General features: G+C 45.3%; 1 protein-coding gene across 5 annotated transcripts in view; it reads right to left on the bottom strand.

Moving 5' to 3' along the window:
• Window positions 1-6,448, bottom strand: part of LOC119325826 (wall-associated receptor kinase 3-like) — an 11,153-nt gene extending 4,705 nt beyond the window's left edge. For 2 of the 5 annotated variants that reach the window (XM_037599551.1, XM_037599552.1), the window contains exons 1-2: window positions 5,462-6,448; window positions 4,856-5,359 (exon numbers count right to left, since the gene is read on the bottom strand). In XM_037599551.1, coding sequence (XP_037455448.1) covers window positions 4,856-5,359; window positions 5,462-6,365 — 1,408 coding nt within the window. In that variant the 5' untranslated portion in view covers window positions 6,366-6,448. Of the gene's footprint in view, window positions 1-114; window positions 394-4,855; window positions 5,360-5,461 lie in introns of those variants that run through there. The other 3 variants (XM_037599554.1, XM_037599553.1, XM_037599550.1) reach the window with 3 other exon arrangements.
• Window positions 6,449-10,040: the final 3,592 nt, after the last annotated feature.

Here is a 10,040-nt window from a genome sequence, read left to right as displayed (position 1 = left end):
AAAGTGTTCGGACTTTATTCTATTTGAAGAAGTGTATGCGACTGAATGAAGCCCCTGGCGATTTAAGTCAAGCCGAGATGTACATGACATGACAATCAGACCAAAAAAAGGGAAGGAGTATAGATTAAGAGATAAGCCAGTAGCAAATAGCCTGGGCGAAAAACTGCTTTCATTATAGTCTGATTGATACGTCAAAACATACTTAAACAGATAATGCTATAAGCATCAAGGCTATTTTACACGTCAAACACAAGGGAAATCTGCGTACAGGTAAAAAAGGGAAGAGGCGATCTTTAAGGATCCTTTTAGATACTCCATCGTACACCCGCCCTTCTCGTCTCCTTGGTAAGTGATCTTTTTAGAGGATCAGTGACTGGGTTGTCATAAAGAGCCCTTGACACCATCAAAAAGTGATATAGGTTTTAAAGAACCTAAAAAAAGAAAACCAAAAATAAAGAGAAAAAGTGTAAAAAAGTCTAGGTAGGGTCGAGCCGTGTGGACTTTATCTTTGATATGCCTCCGTCTTTGCCCATGGTATCTGAAGTGCATAATTATGTGCACGCGGTACATATGCCGCAGCTATGTTGGGGCTAAGACAGAGGCCGAATTGCTAACGAGCTCCAGACGAGCTGGGCTGTTATTTTACACGATAGTCCGGACTCGTTTAACAGAGTCCGGAGGCTTGACTGCCGAAGTGGAGTTTGGCTTGATAAGGCCGACCTGGACTACTGCTGCGAGAGCCGCGGTGTGTTCCTCGGTACGAAAGGAGCTATCCATGTTTCCATGGACTGTTATAACACCGCGTGGTCCTGGCATCTTGAGTTTTAGATAAGCATAGTGCGTGATAACCGCTACGGTGTGTGATAACCGCTACGGAAAGGGACGATGTCGAAGATCAAGTCCTCGCTTCGGAAGTTGTCTGGCGAACCGAAGACGACTTTCAATGTGATGGAGCCCGTGCAGCGGGCCTCTACACCAGGAATTACTCCTTTGAAGGTTGTTTTTGTGGGCTTGATTCTTGACGAATCAATACCCATTTTGTGGACTTTGTCTTGATAGAGCAGGTTAAGACTGCTGCCGCCGTCCATGAAGACCCTCGTTAGGTGGAATCCATCGATAATTTGGTCAAGGACCAACGCGGCTGAACCTCCATGACGGATACTGGTCGAATGGTCTCGGCGATCAAAAGTGATCGGGCATGCTGACCATGGGTTGAATTTTGGGGCGACTGGTTGTATTGCATAGACGACCCTTAACGCGCGCTTGCGCTCCCTCTTGGGGTTGTGAGTAACGTATATAATGTTCACCATTTTGACTTCGGGGGGAAATTTCTTCTGTCCCCATGTATTCGGTGGGCGAGGCTCTTCGTCTTCGTCCTCGCTGGGTGACCCTTTCCCCATATGCTTGGTGTTTGACTTACATGCCTGTTTGAAAACCCAACAACTTCTGCTGGTGTGGTTGGCAGGCTTATCAGGGGTGCCGAGAATCTGGCAAGGTCGATCAAGTATCCATTCCAGGCTAGATGAACTGGTTTTGTTTCTTTTGAATGGCTTCTTCCGCTGACCGGGTTTGGAGCCACTGAATCTGGCGTTAACCACCGTGTCTTCGGCATTTTCAGTATTGCTCCGACGCTTATTTTTTTTGCGCCGGGGCCTGCCGTTATTGTTACTGGCTTCAGAAGTGCCAGGGTAGCTGGTGCTGGTGCCGCTATGGGCTAGGCAGCTATCTTCGTCTGCACAAAAGTGTGTCATGAGTGTTGTGAGGGCTGCCATGGACTTCGGCTTTTCTTGGCCGAGGTGTCAGGTGAGCCATTCATCGCAGATGATGTGCTTAAAGGCTGCTAGAGCTTCAGCATCCGGACAGTCAACAATTTGGTTCTTTTTAACTAAGAACCTAGTCCAGAATTTTCTGGCCAACTCTCCGGGTTGTTGGACTATGTGACTGAGGTCATCAGCGTCCGGAGGCCGGATATAAGTGCCTTGGAAGTTGTCTCTAAAGGCATCCTCCAGGTCTTCCCAGCTTCCAATAGAGTTTCCTGGGATACTGTTTAACCAGTGTCGAGCTGGTCCCTTAAGTTTTAGAGGGAGGTATTTGATGGCATGTAAATCATCACTGCAAGCCATGTGAATGTGGAGAAGAAAATCTTCAATCCATACTGTGGGGTCCGTTGTGCCATCGTATGATTCAATGTTCACGGGTTTAAACCCTTCTGAGAACTAATGCTCCATTACCTCATCGATGAAGCATAAGGGGTGCGCGGCGCCTTCGTATAGGGCAGCGTCGCGACGCAATTCGGATGGAGTCCAGCTGCAGTGATCGGCCCGGGGAAGGTTATGCTTGTCGCGCCAGGCCTGATGCCGTCTCCCCGTGCTGGAGCATGGCCCCTTGATCCATAATTATCTGGTCTGACCGGCTCTACTGTCCAGGTCTTGTTGTAAGTCGTAAGTGTATCCTGCAGCTGTTGTCTCTCTGCCTTTACAATGGGGTGGTGCAGGCTGGTGTTCGGCTTGAGTTGCCGGTCTTTCCCGACCACGCCGTGGACGATCAGGTCTGTCGCCGGCTTTACACTTTGGCGGTATAGGCTCCAGGGCCTCATCGTCAAATTGTGGTAGCAGCTTGCGCTTTGGGTAACTCTTGGTTGGGCGCTCGAGTCCGTATTCCTCGGCTGCTAGGACATCAATCCATCTGTCATTGAGCAGATCCTGATCAGCTTGAAGCTGCTGCTGCTTCTTTTTTGAGCTTCTTGCCGTGGCAATTAGCCGGCGCTTGAATCGCTCTTATTCGATGGGATCCTCTGGCACGATGAATTCTTTGTCGCTGAGGCTTTCGTCCTCTTCAGAGGTTGGTAGGTAATTACTGTCCTCCGAGGCCTCGTCCTCAATAGGCTCGTCGGGGTTGACTTGCCCATCCTCCAAATCTTCCTGTTCAGATGTTTGTTCGATAGGGGCTTCCTGGTCTTCGGTGTTCTCCGGGGTATTATTGTCTCCAGTGTCGGTATTGCTGTCTTTTTCGCGAGGTGACTTCAAGCGGCGCCGCTGACGCCGGCGCTTTGGTGGTGCCTCGGAAGGCTTGTCCTCCTCTGGATCTTTCCCACCATCATCGTCATCCTCTTTGGGTGTGTCCACCATGTACACGTCATATGTGGAAGTAGCCTCCCAGCGTCCAGTGACCGGTCGGTTCTGGGTTTGCTTGTCTCCGGCATCGTCACCAATATCGTCGATGTCTTCGGAGTCATAGTCGAGCATGTCGGTTAAGTCCTCGAAAGTGGCTATGAAGTGGGTGGTGGGTGGGACGTAATATTTCCCGCTCTCAGCCCCTGGTATGCGCCAGGCATAGTTCGGCAGCGATCTTTCTGTAATAGCGAGAGATCGGATAAGGTCCAGGGCCTCGTCTAGGAGCGAGGTCTGGACGGGGAAGCGAGGGTCCGGTGAGTTGGGCGGGGCAGAAATTCCCTGGCCGAACTCACATAACATGGACCTCGAGAGTTGGGAGCTAGTGTCTGGAGGCGAGTCTGGTTCCATAATGGTGAAGGGAGCCTGGTGCAACTCTGGACCTGCCGGTGAGGCGATCCCTTCCGGTCCTCCGGTTTCCGACTCTATGGCCATAGAGAGTCCGGTGGGCTCTAAACTCCCGTCTTCAGACCTGGTGATGCGCTCCAGATCTAAGGCCAGAGCGGTGTTTGGAGTCGCAAACCCTTCGAAGATCAAGTCTCCTCGGATATCAGCGACATGGTTCAGATTTCCAAAACTAGTCTAATGACTGGGGGCGTAGCTGCCGATCTGCTCCAGCTGGCCAATCGAGTTGGCCCGCGGTGCGATGTCGCCGAGTACGAAGATCTGGCCGGGGAGAAAAGTCTCCCTCAAGGCGGTATTGTTGTGGATGATTGATGGAGCCATCGAGCCTTTTAGTGACGGCACAGTAGAACTCTCAATGAAAGCACCAATGTCGGTGTCAAAACCGGCAGATCTCGGGTAGGGTATCCCGAACTGTGTGTCTAAGGATCAAAGGTAACAGGAGGCAGGGACAGGATGTTTTACCCAGGTTCGGGCCCTCTTGATGGAGGTAATACCCTACTTCCTGCTTGATTGACTTTAATGAGTATATGGGTTACAACAGTTGATCTACCACGAGATCGTAATGGCTAAACCCTACATGTCTAGCCTGTATGTTTTTTATTCTAATCCTGCCTCTACGGACTAAATCATCCGGTTTATATAGACACCGGAGGGTCCTAGGGTTGTACAAGGTTGGTTTACAGAAAATGAAATGTGCATGATCCGAACGCCAAGCTTGCAATCCCCGCAAAGGAGAGTCCCATCTGAACACGGGGCAAGGTCTTCGATCTCACATCTCCACGGCCCATCAGTCCGGCCCATGACACATAGGCCAGCTCCCCGAGAACCCCGTAATCCAGGACTCCTAAGCATTCCTGCAGTACTGGCAAGGATGACCCACGGGAGCGGCTTGAGCGCTTACCCAGCCAAGGGATTCCCTGGGCGACTACCGCGTGCCTAAATCACCGTTGTTGCCTAAGTCACCATCAACGCTGTCACTCTAGAGAGAGGGGCGGTGCCTTTTGGTCAATCAACTGACCTGGTGGTCAAAACCAGGTGACGCGTCCAGTTTTAGTGAAAAGTCAAAATTGTGTCCACGTTGGTAGGAAACCACCTAAAATGGCACAAAGGACTAGATCTATCCACTTATCAGAGTTGAGGAACTTAGGTTTGCTTGTTCACAGTTGATGTTATACCTTCTAGACAGATCACAGATGAAAAATATACTTTTCTCATTTTCTAAATATTTGTAGGTGTGGGAGAAACATTTGCCTAATAAAGGGTGATGAGGAGGATCAGACCTGTGCAGCCAGCATTGACGTACGGATTTCCTTGAAAGCCTGACGAACATTTACAACGATATCCCATAAATATTTCTCCGTGGGTGACGTTTAGGCAATAGCTCTGGGAACTGCGACATGCATACTCAGTATCCTTTTGCATAGCTGTTTCACATGTTAAATTGGCAACCGCCCACTTTATAACAATGTTGTATTCCACAGAGAAATCAAATTGATCTTCCATAGGTGAGTCCACTCCATATCCATCTTCAGTCTGGATTAATATTGCCTCTTTTTCATTACTTCCGTTCACCATATTGCTAACAGTCAGAGTCCCATCTTCCACGGAGATACCGGTCACCTGATATTGTGCATCTTCTGAGACAGAGACTGTGAGATTGCCAGAGGTACAATTAAGATGAAATTTTTCGTTTGCAAAACATCCTTCTTCAAGCCCAAAGGGGAAGGGAATAGTAATGGGTCCACATGATGCAGGACAGTGTTCTTTGGGCTTTGGGTTATAATCTGCTCCACGGTACATAGACATAAAAAGTAAGAACAAGATGATGAAGGCTAAATAGAAGGGAATTTTAACTCATTATGGAGAAAATGTAGGGCCGGAAGTACCTTGCATGCATCCATCTAAAATGTAAGGGTTGCCTTGTCCATAACTAGAGCAGACACATTGGTAACCACCGGATGAGGAATTCCGACAACTGCTACCGTGGCTGCATGCATAGCTTTCGTTCTTCAGTTGTGCACCTTCACAGCTTTGTTGGTCCATGATGGCAACTCTAAGCACTGCGCCATCAATCATGCTATCATTTGTCCAACTAGAGAAAAGATCAGATGTATTATAACTGTAATAATCTGGATCACTTGAAACTAAAGCCATGATGCCAGGGTGCAACCAATCTGATTGTGTTGCAGTAGTATTAGTGCTGACAAGTTTTGCCCGAAAGGCTGCCAGGTCCCTCGGCAACTGGATGAGGCAGCAGCCTATTCCATTACAATGCCCTCCAGTTGGTGCCTTCTTGCCGGCACACCTACTCATACAAGAACCAACCATGTCTCCCGTACCATACTTGAACAAGGTGACGTCGAAATCACAACCAGCTATGAACAAAGTATTATAACTAGCGAGAGTAATACCTTTAGCAGGGGCCTCCCATGTCATGTTGTAGGTATTTGTACCTGGCCTTGTTGCAAGCTTGAAGATTATAGGGGTCAAAACTATGCCATAGCTGGAGTCGATGTTAGTGACCTGGACAGTGCTTCTGCCTAAAAAGAGCTTGGGATGCTTGGTTGAGTGGTTGCAGGTGAGATCGAAGCCTTGACGAAAGCAGCCGGACCCTATACCAAAGGGATAGGAGAAGTCAATGTCCCCGCACCTTGTGATGCAGTGAGCCAAGGAGCGATTAGATGGGATCTGCAGGATCCCTCCGGCGGGTCCAGACACTGCGGCCGATGCTTGTGGCCAAGCTGCCATGAACATCAGCACAAAAGAAATGGCGCTGAGTATCGTGCTCATCGTTGCGCTGCACCAGTAGGCTGGTCTGTCTTGTGTTGGTGTTGATGTTGGAGCTGGTGATGGGCTTCGGCTTTTGGTTTGGCGAAATTCGTAGACTGTATAAAGGCCACCCCAGCTAGGAGTCTTCTGTAGTGTCAATCAAAATATCAAACGTAGCTAGGAATTCCAGGGCCACTATTCCCATCAGATGTGATGGTCGTTGCTAACGCCAACATGACTCGGTCATGGCCACTACTTGCTGCTTGCTGATAGCCACATGAAAACGCAGATTTTTTTTTCTTTCCTTTTTCTTTTCATTCTTCATAGGGCGGTCGTGCATGCTTGCTTGCCGTGTGCGTGCTGCGATTGCTGCGTGCTAATATTCGAGCAATGTCAACATCGCTAATTTTTGTGGGCTTTTCTAGATGCATCACTGTTAATTCGACGAGCGGCAACACAGCATGCAAATTGACGATGAGCATCAAAATTATGCAGAATTTTGCAGGGAGAATGTCGACCATACCTTGGTCAGCAAAAAATGTTATTGCTTTGAACAGCTGCACTGAATTTGCGTGGCTCCAACATATTGCTTTGTTATTGCTTATGAGAGACGAAAATCATTCACCTTGCTCAAGAAAAAAAAGAGAAATATTTATCTTTGTTTTATGCCCGCTCAGTCTTTCGGAGGTGCTCATAAGGGTAATGTGTGTCGGACCGCCTGTCCGAGATAATAACATGGCGGATAGTATGGACAAAATATTTCTCGCCCACAAGAGCTGGATTTGGGGAGCCCAGCGGGTAGCCCATTTGATGTCCGAACACGCCAGGACGTCAAGGGGAGAAATGAGCTTTGATTTTGGAGACGAGGCTAGTCATTTATTTGATTCATTTACATGCATTATAGCCCGTAGCAACGCACGGACGTTTTACTAGTAAGGGTAGTGTTGTGTATGTGTTCATAGGGGTGAGTCTATGCGCGTGTATATGAGCGCTTGTGTCTGTACTAATGTTAAAAGAAAATAGAGCAGTATTGCTTTGGTGGGACCATGTAATATTTTTCATAATTGAGCGAGCTGCTTCGACCTTCTAGTATTTGTATTAGTTTTCAGCTTGCACTATAGCGGATCTATTTTTGGATGATGGTTCGCTTCTTGTATTATGTCATAACGTGCAGCCGAGCAGCTTACAAAACGCTGTGGCCACTGGGTCAAACATTTGCGTGAAAACCACAGGATACGTGCAAGGCTATACTGAATTATTTCCGGGGTGGACTGAGCTGTTGCTTTAATATATATGTGGTCCTCTCTTGGACGTGTATTCAGAGGGAATGAACCTCAAATGTCGTCGTCCGTCATTTTTTCAGTCTGTCTCGTCTTAAGATTTTTCTCTACTTTTCAGAGCCATGTGCGATGTATCATCTTTTTAGTACGTATGTGTACAATCAAACATTTTTGCAAGGCCGTGCTTCGAGTAAATATATAGCACGTTTTCTTAGGAAATATAATTGAGTAAATTATATATCTTGGCACCTTGCTGGGTTGCCAAAAAGTGGCAGTGGCCATGGGTGCTGTTGCCGTTGGTCTTAACCTTTTAATGAATAGCCTATACCATTTGATTTTGTAAAACTGAATAACCTACCACGTGGTAACATGGCCACGAGTAATATAACGATTCATGACTTTGCTGGTACATAGCTCGACTGTGTATGCACACCTCTCTTTTTCTGTTCGTTTTTAAGTTCACATTTAATTTAAAAAAATATTTATTAGGTTTTAAAATCATTTTGACAAAATATTTTCCAAAGAATTCATAATTTTTGGTGGAGTGGTTGCAGGTGAGATTGAAGCCTTGAAAGAAGCAGCCCAGACCTATCCTAAAGGGATAGGAGATGTCGACGTCCCCACACCTTGGAATGCAGTGAGCCAAGCAGTCATTAGAAAGGATCTGCAGGATCACTCCGGCGGCTCAAGAGACTGCGGCCGATGTTTGCAGCTCAGCTGCCGGAGATTGCGACAGTAACCTGGTGTGTCTCGTGTTGGTGTTCGCATAGGATTTTGGTGCTTGGCTTGGCACGATTAATTCTTTTTAGACTATATAAAGGCGACTTCTAGTTACGAGTCAAATATAGTGTCAATATTATTTTTTGTAAATGTAGCTGGGAATTCCCTCTAATTGTGAAACAAGTAAAACAATCTGGGTGCAAAATGACACCACTCTAATTTTCACAAAAAAGCAGACCATATTTAGTGGAAAATTTCCCAGGTTTTATGGATTTTCTAGATTTCTAGCTACTTTCGCACAATGAAATGACTCTATGTTGATTTCTCAAAAGTGATTCAAACTTCAATTGCAGGTGCGTTATAACTCTGTCCTAAAAATTAGCAAAAAAATTGTTTCAGGTACACAAGTAGTGTCACTATATATAAGAAACACTTGTAGTTTTGAAAGATTCAAAAGCTGGCTATGAATAGCCATGCCAGCCATTTTAACCCAGTTTTGGAAAAAAATGAAAGAAAAGAGATAAATGTTCAAAAAATGTAAACCTTTCGCATAGAGTCCTTTTATGTGTACTATATGCAAGGAAAAATATCAAAGTTGCCATATGACCAATTTGAAAAAAATATCTTCACAAAGCTGGCTATCAAGTATGAACATTCACGAGTTTCAAGCCAAATGACTAAGTCAATGGTCGTATTCATTGCATAGTTTATGATTATGTCCAAAAATTGGGCACGTAGGTGCAACTCTCCATTGCAAACATTATTTCTAAATTTTGTGAAGCAAGTAAAAAATATGGGTGCAAAATGACACCACTCTAATTTTCACAAAGTTTAAACCATATTTGATGGAAAATTTCCCATGTTTTATGGATTTTCTGGATTTCTAGCTACTTTCATACAATCAAATGACTTTATGTTGATTTCTCAAAAGTGATTCAAACTTCAATTGCGGGTGTGTGATAACTGTGTCCTAAAAATTAGCAAAAAAGTTTCAGCTACACAAGTAGTGTCACTATATATAAGAAACACTTGTAGTTTTGAAAGGTTCAACACCTGGCTATGAATAGCCATGCCAGCCATTTTAACACAGTTTTGGAAAAACTGAAAGAAAAGGAATAAAAGTTCAAAAACTGTAAACCTTTCGCATGGAGTCCTTTTATGTGTACTATATGCAAGGAAAAATATCAAAGTCGCCATACGACCAATTTGAAAAAATATGTCTTCACAAAACTGGCTATCAAGTATGAACATTCAGGAGTTTCAAGCCAAATGACTAAGTCGATGGTCGCAGTCATTGCATAGTTTATGGTTATGTTAAAAAATTGGGCACGTAGGTGCAACTCTCCATTGCAAACGTTATTTCTAAATTTTTTGAAGCAAGTAAAAAATATGGCTGCAAAATGACACCACTCTAATTTTCACAAAATTTAGACCATATTTGATGGACAATTCTCAAGTTTTATGGATTTTCTAGATTTCTAGCTACTTTCGCACAATAAAATGACTTTATGTTGATTTCTCAAAACTAATTCAAATTTGAATTGCAAGTGTGTGATAGTTGTGTCCCAAAAATTAGCACAAACGTTTTAGGTACACAAGTAGTCACTATATGTAAATAACGCTTGGAGTTTTGAAGGATTCAACTCCTTGCTATGAATAGCCATGCCGACCATTCTGACCCATTTTGAAAAAAAAA

The sequence above is a fragment of the Triticum dicoccoides genome, chromosome 6B (genome assembly GCF_002162155.2).
Source record: "Triticum dicoccoides isolate Atlit2015 ecotype Zavitan chromosome 6B, WEW_v2.0, whole genome shotgun sequence".
NCBI classification, from domain to species: Eukaryota; Viridiplantae; Streptophyta; class Magnoliopsida; order Poales; family Poaceae; genus Triticum; species Triticum dicoccoides.
Note: the sequence above shows the minus strand (reverse complement) of the source record. Positions and strands in the feature narration are given on the sequence as shown.